Source organism: Sinocyclocheilus grahami, unplaced genomic scaffold (genome assembly GCF_001515645.1).
Source record: "Sinocyclocheilus grahami isolate Dianchi unplaced genomic scaffold, SAMN03320097.WGS_v1.1 scaffold40.1, whole genome shotgun sequence".
NCBI classification, from domain to species: domain Eukaryota; kingdom Metazoa; phylum Chordata; class Actinopteri; order Cypriniformes; family Cyprinidae; genus Sinocyclocheilus; species Sinocyclocheilus grahami.
In genome coordinates this window covers 381607-398585 of record NW_015505219.1, presented here as the reverse complement: position 1 = coordinate 398585, position 16979 = coordinate 381607, and the positions used below count along the sequence as shown (strand labels likewise).

Below are 16979 nucleotides of genomic sequence, written 5' to 3'. Positions count from 1 at the left end.
GTGTGTATGTATATATATATATATATATATATATATATATATATATATATATAAAATAAAATTACATGACATGACATGACATGGGGGGGATAAAAATGACAGCATCATTATATTATTTTTACACAGAGATTGGTATGTCTTTGTTACAGTATGTGCCAGTGGTGACCATTCGAAAATGGGACAAAGCAAGTTTGCATGCCTGTAACTCTAGAAGTATTAAAGATATCTTAATGCCCTTTCAGATTTTGGGTCTTAACAAACTTTCCTTTCGGCGTCTTCATTTTTAAGGCCCTATATGGTTAAATTCCAGCAATTTTGGAATCTCAATATGACTCCAGGAGTAATTTGTTAAATTGTACACATTTTTAGTGGTCAAAAACCAAATGTGGGTAACTTCGCATATAGATTATACTTTATTTCTTTTGAAGAGGAATGTCTAAGAACAAATAATGCTGAAACTAGAAATGTATTTAGTTTACTTCCATCAAAACAACTGCATAGAACATGTCTGAATGCCATAAATATTATTTTTCCAAAGTTTGCGTGTCTGTAACTCAAGATGTATTAAAAATATTCAATATGATTTCAGATTCTAATTCTAAATAAACTTTTTTTTTTTTGGAATCTACACTTTCAAGGCCCTTTGTAGTTCAGTCCCAGAGATATGAGGATCTCAATGTGGCTGTGTGTCGAGATTGTTTAATATTACCCACTTTCAGTGGTCGAAAACCAAATGTTGGTATTTAAAGGGGAATGTCTGAAGAATAAATAACACTGAAAGTAGAAATATATCTTGTTTTCCTCTATCAAGGCAATTGCATAGAACATAGTAAATGCATCTATGACATTTAACATTTTGGCTTTCTTCACTATACACGTTTATCTTTCTTGAGAAAAAAATATTGACAAAATTAAAACTTTGAGCTGGGGACCACTGATTGATTTGACATGGAATCACACATTTGTGCTCATATCTACACAACCTTATGGGCTAGAATCAAGATGATTATTTTCCCCTTAGTCACTGAATCACATACTACACAATGCATATCTATAAATACCATTTGCATTTTATACATACATACATATACAGTACATACATATGTACACACACACACACAAACACATGTATGTATATATATATATATATATATATATATAAAGCGTTGTCCAATTCCTTTTTCTTTCTCTCTGTCAGATTCAAGCATTTATGCACATTACCTCTTTGAGGCATTTGACACTAACAGGAATGGTTGTTTGAGTTTTAAGGTAAGTAACAGCAGAGGTTTTTTTTTAAATTCTGGTCCTGAAGACGGACCACTCTGCATTTTCTATGTCCATCTTATCTAACACACGATTCATATCATCAACTGGTTAGGAGAAGATCTATGAGCTAAACTGTGTGTGTCAGATAAGAGCCTTGCCTTGCCTAGTTAAGATTTTATTTGTTTGTTTGTTTTCTGACATATTTATAATTCTTATTATTGTCATTTTACAGGAGTTTGTTGCTGGTCTGTCACTCATCCTTAGAGGTTCAATATATGACCGGCTAAATTGGGCATTTAATTTCTATGATCTTGATAAAGATGGATTCATCACACGAGAGGTACTTGAAATGACGCTTTGATCAGTTTAATGTCTAGAAAGATTATTGTAAATATATATGTGTGTGTATGCTGTTTCGGTCTCCCAGGAGATGATGAAGATCATGAAGTCGATTTATAATTTGATGGGGAAGTATGTGTATCCCTCCATACATGATGATACTCCCAGAGAACATGTGGAAAACTTCTTTCAGGTGAACACAAACACACAGGATGTTCATTAATGTCCATGTTGTGACCCAAACATTTTTGTTTGCTAAAAAGTAAGGAATACAATTACTAAAGGAACTCCATGTTCTCTCTCCATATCAGCTACAATTAATGGAAAGTAATACAAACCCAATTCCAAAAAAAGTTGGGACACTATACAAATTGTGAGTAAAAAAGGAATGGAATTCTGTGAACATGTGTTTGCCCCCATCCTGATTCCTTTCATTTTTGTTTATATCTCAAACTTAATTGTTTCAAAAATGAAAACAAAATCTAACAAAATAAATGTAACTCAAGTAATAATATAGCTTTAATCAATAATGTTATATATTGAAGTTATCTAACATCAACTGGGTCGATGTGAAAATTCTGAAAAATTCCCAAATTTATGAAACTAGATGCAACCAGGCCTAATTATGGAAATCCGGGGAATGCGGAACACGATTTCCACCAACGGGGAAACCCCCCGGAAAATGATTTTTACCCAGGGGGCCTGAGTTAATATGCTGTTCAGGGGGCCCACAAACCATAGCGGAGCCCCTGGTTCTACTCACCATCCTCATAGTGTTTAATTGTTTATTACCACCACTGATTGTCTAATAAATACCACACACTGTAACAACCTTCGTCACCTTCTGTGTCAGAAGACAAGACCGTAACAGCATGGATCCAGTAAGATTGGCCCTGGACCCGTTTACTGCAACCATCAAAAATCTGAAGCAGGAATTGCTTTTTTGTTGGCCAATCCTAACTGTTTTTTTTTTGTGACCTCGTCCAACCTCTATAAAACCAGCGCATCAACACTCCCCCATACACTTCATTGCTGCCGTCGGTGCTGAATGTGGGATTTGTGTCACTGTCAGTGCCATACTCAGGGAACAGCAAGGGATTGCAAGGGTGTTCCATCATGCTTGAAATGAATTCTTAACTATTTCCTACTGAGAAAGCCAAAGTAGGATTCATTATCTCTCATCTCTCTCCAGCCATATGCTGCAGTGGTTTGAACCTTTATGGCACCAGGATGGAGCAATCATAAATTCTCTCTCACAATTCCTTTCCTATTTAAAGGATGTGTTTTCGAGGAGTGTGGGAAAATTGTTGAATTGGGAACAACTACACTGTCTTCGCCAGGAAAAAGTGATTACTCAGTTATCTTCTGTACCATGGCACCCCCATGATTCCATGGGGTTCAGCACTCCATCCGTGTCATTCATGACCATTTGGTAAGTTGCAGCTGGGAAACCCCACCAGTCTAGGCAGTGTCCTCACAAGGTCGTCCTCCTTCTGTAACAAAGGAAACTATTCAAGTGTACTAATCACATTTTACTACCTCGGAACATCAACGCTGTTTTCAATCCCAACTCTGCCATACTTCCAGCATCTTCTTGGAAAGTGTCTTGTCTGGCCTCCTCTAATCGTGGTAAGTTCCATCCACCCAGTATCTCCTCTTAGTTCTCCATTTCATATGCCAGTGACTGTTGATGATGATGATAATGATGATGATACATTTGATTTATATTGCATTTTTCTCAAACCCAAAGCGCTACACAAAGCAATTTAAATACAAATATGTAAAAACGTCTCAGGTTACTTATGTAACCATGGTTCCCTGAGTAGGGAACGAGACACTGCATCCTCTAGGGGTCGCTATGGGGAACGCCTCGTCGTGACCGGTGTCTGAAGCATACATTGAAAAAACACCAACTCGTTGGCCGGCAACAGCCATGACGTCACTACCGGTGCGACTATAGTATAAATATGTGCCGGGAGCTACACATCAGAGAGGGGGCTCAGCCTGCAGCATGATTGTAAAATCAGAAGGGTAAGCATACTGCAAGCTAGCCAAACACTCAGCGCATCAGGGAGGCAGAGGAAGGGCCTAATCCACCTGATGCTGCTGGTTCCAGGTGCTCTGGAAAAACAGAGAACTCAGCTTCTCATGTGAGAGCAGAACTCTGAATTCAGAGGAAATAACGTTGCTCATTCCAGGTAACCCTTTGATAAAAGGGGAGCACTGCTCAAACTACCATGAGGACAGCCCATGGAGCGAGGAATCCAACTCCTCAGAGAGGATTAACCCTCGAAAGAAAGCACCATACTCACAATAACCCTCACTGGTGAGGGGAGCGATGCTTCCAGAGTGTGTCGACAGAGACACACTAGTTGAGTGGAGCCAAAGGAACCGGGGTCTAACCAACTCAGAAAAAGGGAACGAGGTCAATAACGCGTAACCCTTACCATACAGGTACAGGTACTGGGCCAAACGGGAGAGGCAAGCTCAGATACAATCCTCAAAGAAGAGGGGAGCACTACCCGAGACAGCATTTACACAGGAAGTTTCTCGTAATGCCACCTATGCCTCCCGCTCGATGCCTCAGCAAGAGGGGATATCCTGGTGATCGGGAAACCCCTCAGGGCGACCCAGATACGGTAGACCAGTCAGGGTAGCATGAAAGCGTAACCCCAGCCCGTACGTCCAGGAAATTTTTGCAGTGATGCGCCGGGGGCCTCATGAACACGAAGGCTCCCGCAGAAGCCTGTGTTATGGCCGCATGATCCAGGAAGTATGAAGCCGAAAACCGGCTTTACTTACCGTCTGGACATACATCGACAAGTGAAATATGCACTGCAAGTCGAGCACCCGGTTTCTGAACCCAGCAAGCCTGCTTAGTAGCACGGAGAGCAAGATCTATGGTGCGGCGCAACTCAGCCATCTCATCAGAAGAAAGGCCCTCACCTTTATCCAGGTCTTTCAGCAGGTCAGCCTGGTATGCCTGGAGCACCGCCATCGTGTGCAGCGAAGCAACAGCCTGACCTGCTGCTGCGTTTGCCCTGCCATTCAATTTAGATTGATATCATGATTAGTTGTCACGGTGACCAGAGGGCCTGGTGTTCAGCAGACATCCTGGCATCCAGTTTATTGAGTGAGGGGACTGTGACGATTTGTTAACCTAATGAATAATTGATTTGTTAAATCAAATTAAAATTAGTGTGTCAGATTGGTCGAGACGCTACACTGGTATGCTGAAACCGAAGGATGTGTGAGGAAAACGGCCTCTTCCATTCCTTCTCGATCTCAGTATGGAGATCAGGAAGGAAAAGAAGGCTCACCTGAGCTGGAGGGTTATGGCCAGAAAGATAACGTTCCTCGAGACGACCTCGCGACATCACTTCCTTAGTTCGCTTCCATGGCAAGTCAAGCCTCGCTGTGGCGCGATCCATAACCTCTAAAAGCTCATCATACACAGGGCAGGAGGATTGAGAAGGCTCAGCCTCAGCTTCTTCGCTCTCTTCATCCATTTCCTGCTCTTCCTGGGCTGAACCCAGCAGAGCACTGGCCCCTGGATCAGATGATGTTAAAGAGAGAACATCATCCTCCAGCGGCTGTCTCTCGCCCACTGCCGATGAGCGTGAGAGGGAAAGCCCCTCTTTAAACTCATCGGCCAGGTCCACCTGAGATCCCCACGAGCTCATTCTCCTCCGTGCCTCAGCAGCGGCAGGTCCTGAACCGCGGGGAGCAGATGGTTGCCCCTCTTTACTCGAAAAGAGAGACAATCGAGAACGGAGCTTTTTAATTGGAAAAAACTCACAACGCGCGCAGATTGCCCCCTCGAGGACATCGCGTGCGTGCTCTTCGCCCAAACAAACAACACATAGATCGAGTGTGTCATCTGGTGTCAAAAAGCGATGACACGGACGCACACACCTTCTAAATGCTCTGCTAGTGCTCGCCATAATGAAAGAAATAGCTCTTACTTTTTCCTTGGAATGCACGCTTCAAACAGAACAGTCAATGAAGACAAAGAAGAGAATGATGTGTAGCTCCCGGTGCATATTTATACTATAGTCACACCAGTAGTGACGTCATGGCTGTCGCCGGCCAATGAGTTGGTGTTTTTTCAATGTATGCTTCAGACACGGGTCACAATGAGGCGTTCCCCATAGCGACCCCTAGAGGACGCAGTTCGAAGTTCCCATGAAAGGGAACAATAGTTAAAACAAAACAGACATAATGATACAACACTCAGAGACAATAAGCATTTTTAAAAATATGGGTCTTTGAAGACTTCTTAAAAAGTTGAATATTGGAGAATTTCTTACCACCAAAGGAAGTTTGTTCCACAACCGTGGAGCTAAAGCAGAGAACCCTTACGAAAAAGAAGTTTATTCAAGTGTGCTATTAGTATACGTCTTTTAAAATAAAAATAGGAAAGTATACTTTGTCTAATTTTTATGAACTTCTCAGACATGGGCTTTATGTACTTCTCAGAAATATACTTAAAATTACATTTAAGTATACTTGACTTATATTTAGGAAAAGTCTAAATATATTTGAGCTATATTGTGCTCCGAGAACGTTTTCATTGTTATACGGTGGGGGCGCTATTACACATCTTCTGTACAGAATTTCCAAAACACAACAGATGCTTCCACATGTATTCTAACACGATCATCAGACATAAAACAGCATCAAAAAATGTCGAGCAATGAAGAGGTAATAATGATTGTCAAGCTTTGGGGTGTTGATCGACTCCATCTACGTTTTGATTATCATTCTGAATCCAATTCATAGTCTTTTTTCAGCTTTTTGTTCTAAACCTTGTTTATTTCTTTATTTTTCTATTTATAAAACTTACCCACATTCAAGTGTTTAAAAAAAGAATGCATGACGCTAGAATAAAATGTTTTTGTTTACAAGCAGATACCCTGTTCTTTCTTTTGATGTTTTGTATGTTCAGATATTCATATAACAAAATATATACAAATTAATACCTAAATAGGGATGTAGTAGTATACTTAAAGTATGATGTAAAGTTCACTTAAAGAAAACTTACGAGTATACTTGCAGTATAAAACTACTAAACTAGTAGTTTACTGAGACTATACTTCAAAGTGTACTAAAATGCAGTATTTATTAAAGTATTTAATTAGTAAACTATCAGTGTACCTATAAGTTCACTTTTAGTATAGTTGCAGTACAAACTAAAAACATAGATGTAAACTAGTTCTGTACTCAAAGTTTACTACTGTTATACTTATACTTAAAGTAGACTTAAAAGTATACTTTTATATACTAGAAAGTGGGCCAATTTAGTCCCAATGAGTATTGAAATAGTACACTTACAAGTATACTACTAGTACAAGGATATCTGTATACTTACTACATAAAGTATACTTAATGAAATAAACTTGAAGTATACTACTTTTTGGTAAGGGAAGGCATGACCACCCATCGACTTTAAATGTAGGCTGCTGAGTAGTAGAGTTTTAGTACACTTTGAAGTATAGTCTCAGTAAACTACTAGTTTAGTAGTTTTATACTGCAAGTATACTCGTAAGTTTTCTTTAAGTGAACTTTACATTGTACTTTAAGTATACTACTACGTCCCTATTTAGGTATTCATTTGTATATATTTTGTTATATGAATATCTGAACATACAAAACATCAAAAGAAAGAACAGGGTATCTGCTTGTAAACAGACACATTTTATTCTAGCTTCATGCTTTCTTTTCTTTTAAACACTTGAATGTGGGTAAGTTTTATAAATAAAAAATAAAGAAATAAACTAGATTTTGAACAAAAAGCTGAAAAAAGACGATTAATTGGATTTAGAATGATAATCAAAACGTATATGGAGTCGATCAACACCCCAAAGCTTGACAGTCATTATTATCTCTTCATTGGTCGACATTTTATTCCATAACGTTACACAGTTTTGATGCTGTTTTATGTCTGATGATGCTGTTAGATTACATGTGGAAGCGTCTGTTGTTTCAGTTTCTTCATCTCTTGTGTTTTGGAAATTCTGTACAGAAGATGTGTACTAGCGCCCCCTACCGTATAACAATGAAAACGTTCTCGGAGCACAAGTATAGCTCAAATATATTTAGACTTTTTCTAAGTACAAGTCAAGTATACTTAAATGTCATTTTAATTATATTTCTGAGAAGTACATAAAGCCCATGTCTGAGAAGTACATACAATTAGACTGAAAGTATACTTTCCAATTTTTTTGTTTAAAAGACGTATACTAATAGCACATTTGAATAAACTTCTATTTCGTAAGGGATGTGCAGCGGAGTTTTGAATATACTGCATTTGCTTAATATACTTATCAGGGAGAGCCAAATAAAGTGTATAGCCGTTACAATAATCTAGTCTCGACATAATAAAGGCATGGGTAAGCCTTTTCACATCAGGCAGAGATAAAGATGGTCGAAGTCTGGCAATGTTTCTGAGATGGAAAAATGCAGATTTTGAGACCGTTTTAATATGGGCATCGAATGACAATTGTGAGACTAAAACAGCACCTCGATTTCACAGCTGTGATGCTGGAGATAGTAAGTCAAAATCAGTAAACAGTTTGAGACTATTTCATTTACCCAAAGCTGTCAGCATACCAACAAGTAGCAGCTCAGTTTTTGATCGTTTAGTTTAAGATAATCGTTGTGCATCCACACCTTTATTTCTTCCAAGCAGGAGGTGAGGGATGTAATTGCGAGATTAGGGTCCAGGAGTAAGCTGACATAGATCTGCATGTCATCAGCATAACAGTGAAACCCCAGACCATACTTTATGATGATGTCTCCAAGCTGCATTATATAGATACAAAATAAAGTGGGTCTGAGAACTGACCCCTGCGGGATGTTCTCCTGAACCAATGTTGCCTCAGACTGTTACTACCTCAGATGTCTCTTGTGTTGTAGATGCCCTCATTGATACAGGGTCAGTAGGCAACTTCATCTCCCAGGAGCTCAATAAAAGATTACTCCTCTGGTCCATCTCTCTGAACACCCAGTTGACCATTCAGTCAGTCATGGGACAGCAGCTGGGTAAAAGACGTATCACCCATTAATCACCCATGTTACAAATGCAGGTGAGAGTCTGCCGCAAAGGAGGCAAAGTCCTTTACCTTCTTCCTACATCCACAGCACCTTCATCCTTGGTAGATCCTGGTTCATCCAACACTGTCCACAAGTATCAAGGATTACCAGAGAAATCCTCAAATGGAACCAGAGCTGTCACCACTGCTGCATCCCGTTTCCCATCCATCATCCTTCCTCCAGTCCATCTCCATTGCCATTGTATATGTGTCCCACCACTGTTGAAAGTCTATCCATCAATCAGAACACTCAAATCTCTTCTGAATACCAAGACTTTCCCTCCCTCTTCTCTGCATATGAGGCCTCTGCACTTCCACCTCATTGCCCATGCTATTGACATCCTTCCAGACATCAAACTTCCACATGGGTGTTTACACCCTTTCTCAGCCAGAGCAGAAGACTGTAGAAGAGTATGTGGAGGAGGTTCTCCGCCAGGAATACATTTGTGGACCAGAGGAAAAGAAGGTTTGAGGCTTGAGACAACATCCTGGATCTGGCCTAACTTGTTGCCTTCCATGCAGCCAATCCTAACTGTCCTGCACCGCATGGAAGAGGCTGGGCCAGTGTCGAAGGTCTTGGACCTCAAGAGTGGTCTGTGGAGGGGGGTAGGTACTGTAATGCATCCGCCTGCTTCTGCACCCCCTGTGCCGTCTCATTCACCAGAATACTGATCATCATCACCTGATCCTCATCACAACCCCGGTCATGGACTGTATATACAGTATATTCACCCTTAATTCTCCTTCTGAGTATGACCATCAAGCATTGTGTGTACTTATTCGTCTTCTTCGTCGGACATCTCAAAAAAAGGACTGTTATTGTTTGTGCTACTTTACCATTGATGTGATTGTGTTCTACACACCTCCCTCGTCATGTTTCATTGTTCATTACCTTTATTTAAAGTCTAACAAATACCACTCACTGCAACAACCTCTGTCATCTTTATCCTTCTGAGACAAGTGAACCTTCCCAACAGCAGTTGAGGGAAACAGGCATTCTGCTCTATACCAGAAAATCTGTACATATGATTTTCTTTTAGTGGAATTTAGTGTTTAGTTTATACAAGATGTAACAGGACCACTCTCGTCTAAAATGTCCCCCTTTTGTCTTATCAGTCTACAATCATTTTCCCAAAATGGATAATGTCCGGTCTTCAGTCTGTAATGCAACTGGATTATACAGCTCGACAATGATCCAAAGCATAGGAGTAAGTCCACCATGGAAAGGCTATTTTGGAGTGGTCTAGTCAAAGTCCTGATTTGAGCCTAATTGATATACTGTAGCAGGACATTAAATGGGTAGTTCACACTCGAATTCTCTCTAATGTGGCAGAACTAAAGCAGTTCTGCAAAGAAGAGTGAGGCAAAATACCACCACAGCACTGCTAAAGACTGATCTCCAGTTATTGGAAGTGTTTGGTTGCAGTTATTGCTGCTAAAGGTGGCACGATTTTAAGTTTAACAGGGCAAATAGTTTTTCACATGGGTGACAGCTGTGAAATAACTTGTTTGCTTTAAAATTAATGACTAAATAAAAAAATAAAAACTGTATTATGTGTTTACTCAGGTTGCCTGGTTTATGTTGCATTTCATGTGATCTAAAACTATTTTGTATGAAATATACAAAAAAAAAAAAATCAGGATGGGGCAAATACATTTTCACAACACTATATATTGCTTGAACTCAAGGATTTTCACCTCTTTTCAAGGATTCAATTATGCATCTGGAACTTTATAAACCTTTTTTCCAGAAAATGGACAGAAACCATGATGGATTGATCACTATTGAGGAGTTCATGGAGTCATGTCAAAAGGTTGATCTCTACAACTTATTTTTATCAAAATGCAAAACATCATAATCAAAGATGAAATATCTCCAGGGAGTATTCCAGAGAGCAGGTTTAACTTGACATCATGACATTTTGATTATCATAACATAACCCAACGTTGATTGAACAGTATATATGCATTGCTTTTTCACAGTCCCAGAATCATCCCTTGTACAGCTAGGGCTGGATTCACAAAACATTCTTAAGAAAAAAAGCCTTCTTAACTGCCATTTTTTCTTTTATTTTAACTTAGGAAATAAGTTAATAAAATGTTGTATTCCCAAACATTCACTCAGAAGACAATGCAAAAAACAGCACAAACATGAATAAAACAGGTCGCTGCAACTTGAGACAAGTTCATTTTATGCATTTTATCAATAGTTTTCCAATACAACAAGGCTTTTTAAAAGTAACTGTTCAAAAACACTGCACATTAAAAACACGAAGCCGAGCGCCGGTCAAGACGGTCACCACGAGAATAGTGTGTGCACTTTTTATGATTATTAGGGTAATCTGGAGGAAGCACAAAAAGACAATCCTTTAAGTGTGTTTATCAGTGTCTTCAGTCATGTATTCAATCAGATAAAGACTATTTTTTTCTTAAGAAAAAATTAGGTTGTTCTTAAGAACATATTTGAGAACTTAAGAATTTTTCAAGAATTGCACTGAAGAACGTTATTATGAACTTCATGGAATTTATCTTAAAAAAATTATTTTTTGTGAATCCGGTCCCTGGTGTAACTGTATATTGTGACAAGCATATGCACAACATCCATCATAATTGCATTTTTAAAATAAAATGTATATAGAAAACATCCCACTGGAGAAAAATGCAGCAATGTTTTAGAGGAGAAAATGTTGGGTTTAAGATTTGTAGGGTAAAATAAACTGTGCTGTAGTAATGCTATATAATTATAATATAACGTGTAGTCTGTGCTGCCATGCACAATGGAGCTTCAGCAGAAGGGAACACATGTGAAGCAGAGACATTAAAGGGGTCATATGATGCTTTTTTAAAGATCATTATTTTGTGTATTTGGTGTAACAGAATATGTTGACATGCTTTAATGTTCAAAAAACACATTATTTTTCAAATACTGTACATTATTGTAGGTCCTCTATGCCCCGCCTCTCTCAAACGCTTTGTTTTCTACAAAGCCCCTCCTTTGACAAGCGCAGTCTGCTCTGATTGGCCAGCTGACCCAGTGCATTGTGATTGGCCGAACACCGCAAATGCTCGTCGGAAATGTAACACCCCTTACCATAATCGCAAACTTCATCTTTCAAAATAAATGTAAAGACAGAGCCCGAAAGGGGAACAGAGTCTCGTGACAGACACAGTGATGAATATGTGTTTGCAGTACACAAGCCACGGTTAAGACAGCTGACTCCACTGTGATGTGTCTCGCTTCTCTCTCACTCGCGCGCACACGCACGCACACACACACAAACACAAAACTCCGCATTTGAACAGTCAATAGCAAATACTTAAACTAATAACAAAACAGTAGCTGATTCAGAAGAGCCAGATTGTCATAGCAAAGTCAGAATTACCTCCTCTCCTAGGTTCACAAAACGGTCGTCCATAAAATGCATTGCTGTTCTGTTGTAAGTAATCTTAAAGATTCCTAAATGCATCTATTTCCGGAAGGCCAAATAAAGTGCTTTTGCTTTCGCCTAGAAACACAGAGCGTCTCCCTGACATGCTGCTTCAACACTAACTGCAGTTACTGAAACCACGCCTTCTTTCTTTGCGTGCACATTTGGGCCGCATTATGCAAATATTTCCACATAGTGGGGTAGATATGTGGGGGCGTGTTAGAACGAGCCATTTTAGGGGGGTGTGGCAGATTCTTAACTTTGATAAAGAGTATCTCTTTGGTTTTGAGACTTTAGTCTTTGCAACTTCAGGGATCTTATCTCTGCACAATCAGCTTGTAACACTCCAAAGAGAAAGGAAAACTTGAAATCGCATCATATGACCCCTTTAACCTTAAGTAAACTAACTCTGGACCACAGGTTCATGGAGTAAGTTCCCCCAGTTTTGGGGATTGAAAGATGAAGTTAATGGCTTTCTCTGGGATAACTTACTAAAAGTTATAGTTACTTAACTTACTAAATGTTTGCTTTCTGGAATATCCTGCAGGAAAATGTGACTCTTGCCATTTACTTGTCTTTCTTTTCTGTTTATCTAAGGATGCCAATATTATGCGGTCAATGCGGCTGTTTGACAGTGTCTTTTAGGAGATTCTGCCCAACTGTGGATTTCGGCACATTCTTCTCTTTCCATCAAGAAATTTCTCCATAAAGAATCTTACTGTGTTCACACTGTACTTATATAGTATGCATTTTTATAATATGTGGGGTTTGCTATTTTTTTAATCATAGAAGGCCTTTAGGGAAGCACACACCTGACAGGCAAAAGCTTAGCTCTTTCTGGAAACATCAGTATGCAAAAAAAGTATGTTTCGTTTTTAACCATACTGTTTATTGTATTTCTTTTTTAATTACTATCTTTTTTTGTGTGTGTGTTAACTCTGATTTTATCTCTTGTTCATTTACTTAATGATAAGTGCACTACAGCAAGAATGTGAGGGTTAATTTTATGTTACAAATGGTATGTTTCAGTTTGAAAAAGCGAGGGAAAGCGTGTTTTAAATCAGCTGTTATTAGAACAGAACAGATGAACAGACAGTGTATTTTGTTGAGCTGGAAATAAACATGTACCCAGGGTCGCTGCTGGCCAAATGGGTGCCCTAAGCAGGATTGTATTGTTGTGCCCCCTCCCTCAAATATTACGGATGTAAAAAAAAAAAAACCACCTACTATTATAGGGGTCAAAATAGAACTTTAATAAAATAGAAAAGTAAATAAATTGTAATTAAATTGTATTATTTACAAATTATTATTGAAGCTCTAGACAGTTATCTGTGGCTATGATTTTATTAATACAGTTGTCTGATTGATTTTATAGTCTCAAGAATTCAGAAATCACGCAAAAGAAAACTAAGCAGTTTTACTACGATAAACCCATGGTTAGTTTTTGTAAGGGTTGTAATGTCCACATGTTTTTTTTTGAAGAAATTATAGAGGCTGTGTCATCTATTGCAAAAAGGTGGCCAAAAATGAAAGATTAAGTGGATATTTGAATTAAATGTTTGGTTAATTGCCAATTAAACAACAATTTGATCGTCCTGTAAGTATAACAGCAGCAATTATTTTGGCTCCCTTTGCAGGCATTTTTAATAATATGTAATGTACATAAATTGTTTACTTTGTATTAAATTATGTATTTTAACAGTGTTATTCAATGAAACCATATAATTATTAATTAACCAATCATTATTGCCTCATTGTTGCCTTTTAAGTCATTTTAAAGGCTGTTGTTGGCTTAGGTCTGTTTTTATAACCACAAAAATATATTATGTTAATACTTCTTTGTAAATTATTATTTGAAGTAACAAAACCATGGTTCCCTTTCAGTCGGTCACTCTGAGTCACATCGGTGACCGACGAATTGGGATATCGCTTCGATAGACCAATCTACATCGAGTGTAAACTAAACGAGCCAATGCACATTGGCATGCAATTATTGCATCCGCATTATATAGCCTCAGCACTAAAAGAGCATTTCCTAAAAGAGCAAATTTCTCTAAAAGAGCTACACGGGTGCATCTTTATAAAGACGACGGATCATCCTTATAAGGATGCCGTTTCACCCGTGCGTTTCTGGGTGCAGTCGTTACCTGGCACCGGGTGATGGTCACGATCGCGTCTGGGCATCAAGCATCTGGGCTCGTCCTGGCTGAAGGCAGTCGAGAACCACTTCCAGCAGTAGCGTGGGCGGTTTGAGGGTTACAGTGATGGCAAACCCCGCAGGCAACCCACCCTCTGGGGACCATCACTCCTCTTGGTCCTCCGATCCAGTGGAGCGACCCACGGAACGCGCTGGGCCCTTTTTGAAGAGCGTACCAGCGGTATCCAGTGGACCTCCCCCCGACCAGATGTCAATCTCAGCATCAGAGGGAGAGCTGTCCGATGAAAATTCGGCCGCGCTGCCGCCCTCCGGGATGGTGGCAAAGCCTGAATCGGATCCAGAGATGACAGCTATGCTTTCCCGGGCCGAAAGGGTCGGGCTCGAGTGGAAACCTCCACCGTGTCCCGAGTCCTCAAGGCTGGATGATTGGTTTCTCGGGGTGGCTTGCGCTGCCCCCGCCCTGGTGCCTTTCTTCCCGGAAGTGCATGACAAGCTCACCAGGTCGTGGACAGCACCTTTTACTGCCAGAAACCTTTTACTTCTCCTCCCTCACCACCCTCGACGGCGGTGTAGCGAAGGGGTATTCGGCGACCCCCCCGGTGGAGCGGGCGGTAGCGATGCAATTGTGTCCTAAGTCCACCTCCTCCTGGCGTGGAGACCCGTTACTTCCTTTGAATTAAATGTTTGGTTAATTGCCAATTAAACAACAATTTGATCGTCCTGTAAGTATAACAGCAGCAATTATTTTGGCTCCCTTTGCAGGCATTTTTAATAATATGTAATGTACATAAATTGTTTACTTTGTATTAAATTATGTATTTTAACAGTGTTATTCAATGAAACCATATAATTATTAATTAACCAATCATTATTGCCTCATTGTTGCCTTTTAAGTCATTTTAAAGGCTGTTGTTGGCTTAGGTCTGTTTTTATAACCACAAAAATATATTATGTTAATACTTCTTTGTAAATTATTATTTGAAGTAACAAAACCATGGTTCCCTTTCAGTCGGTCACTCTGAGTCACATCGGTGACCGACGAATTGGGATATCGCTTCGATAGACCAATCTACATCGAGTGTAAACTAAACGAGCCAATGCACATTGGCATGCAATTATTGCATCCGCATTATATAGCCTCAGCACTAAAAGAGCATTTCCTAAAAGAGCAAATTTCTCTAAAAGAGCTACACGGGTGCATCTTTATAAAGACGACGGATCATCCTTATAAGGATGCCGTTTCACCCGTGCGTTTCTGGGTGCAGTCGTTACCTGGCACCGGGTGATGGTCACGATCGCGTCTGGGCATCAAGCATCTGGGCTCGTCCTGGCTGAAGGCAGTCGAGAACCACTTCCAGCAGTAGCGTGGGCGGTTTGAGGGTTACAGTGATGGCAAACCCCGCAGGGAACCAACCCTCTGGGGACCATCACTCCTCTTGGTCCTCCGATCCAGTGGAGCGACCCACGGAACGCGCTGGGCCCTTTTTGAAGAGCGTACCAGCGGTATCCAGTGGACCTCCCCCCGACCAGATGTCAATCTCAGCATCAGAGGGAGAGCTGTCCGATGAAAATTCGGCCGCGCTGCCGCCCTCCGGGATGGTGGCAAAGCCTGAATCGGATCCAGAGATGACAGCTATGCTTTCCCGGGCCGAAAGGGTCGGGCTCGAGTGGAAACCTCCACCGTGTCCCGAGTCCTCAAGGCTGGATGATTGGTTTCTCGGGGTGGCTTGCGCTGCCCCCGCCCTGGTGCCTTTCTTCCCGGAAGTGCATGACAAGCTCACCAGGTCGTGGACAGCACCTTTTACTGCCAGAAACCTTTTACTTCTCCTCCCTCACCACCCTCGACGGCGGTGTAGCGAAGGGGTATTCGGCGACCCCCCCGGTGGAGCGGGCGGTAGCGATGCAATTGTGTCCTAAGTCCACCTCCTCCTGGCGTGGAGACCCGTTACTTCCTTCCCGGGCCTGTAGGCATTCGTCTGGTCTAACCGGCAGTGCCTATACGGCTTGCGGGGAAGCTGCTTCCGCCTTACACGCTATGGCGTTACTGCAGGTGCCTCCTGGGCGCTGGCTCGTGGCGCCTCGCTGACAGATATTTGTAGGGCTCCGTCACCCTCGGCAGCGGACGCGGATATGATATGAATCCGCGGGAACCGTGGAAGGCTGGGTTCCATATTGAGACCTAAGCTGTTCTCGTATGTGTATAGTCCACGGTATAGCCATAGAGCCCGTGTTTGCCCGGCAGACTTCTGCCTTTCCAAGAGGGTTACAATCACCTCCAGTTCTCCATATACACCTGAACGGATGCTATATGTGTATTCGCTTCCGAAAACTCCTTCGGGAAGGATTGGGCTTCCGCAGCGTCCCTGTTCCAAGTGGAGCATGACAAGCTCACCAGGTCGTGGACAGCACCTTTTACTGCCAGAAACCTTTTACTTCTCCTCCCTCACCACCCTCGACGGCGGTGTAGCGAAGGGGTATTCGGCGACCCCCCCGGTGGAGCGGGCGGTAGCGATGCAATTGTGTCCTAAGTCCACCTCCTCCTGGCGTGGAGACCCGTTACTTCCTTCCCGGGCCTGTAGGCATTCGTCTGGTCTAACCGGCAGTGCCTATACGGCTTGCGGGGAAGCTGCTTCCGCCTTACACGCTATGGCGTTACTGCAGGTGCACCAGGCTAAGGCACTGAAGGACCTGCAC

General features: G+C 41.2%; 1 protein-coding gene across 1 annotated transcript in view; it reads left to right on the top strand.

Moving 5' to 3' along the window:
- LOC107582116 (Kv channel-interacting protein 2-like) overlaps positions 1 to 12938 on the top strand; it is a 19008-nt gene extending 6070 nt beyond the window's left edge. The window contains exons 4-8 of the mRNA XM_016267853.1: positions 1199 to 1269; positions 1499 to 1606; positions 1694 to 1798; positions 10451 to 10513; positions 12725 to 12938. Of these exons, the coding sequence (XP_016123339.1) occupies positions 1199 to 1269; positions 1499 to 1606; positions 1694 to 1798; positions 10451 to 10513; positions 12725 to 12772 (395 nt within the window). The 3' untranslated portion in view covers positions 12773 to 12938. The remainder of the gene's footprint in view (positions 1 to 1198; positions 1270 to 1498; positions 1607 to 1693; positions 1799 to 10450; positions 10514 to 12724) is intronic.
- The last annotated feature ends 4041 nt before the right edge of the window (positions 12939 to 16979 follow it).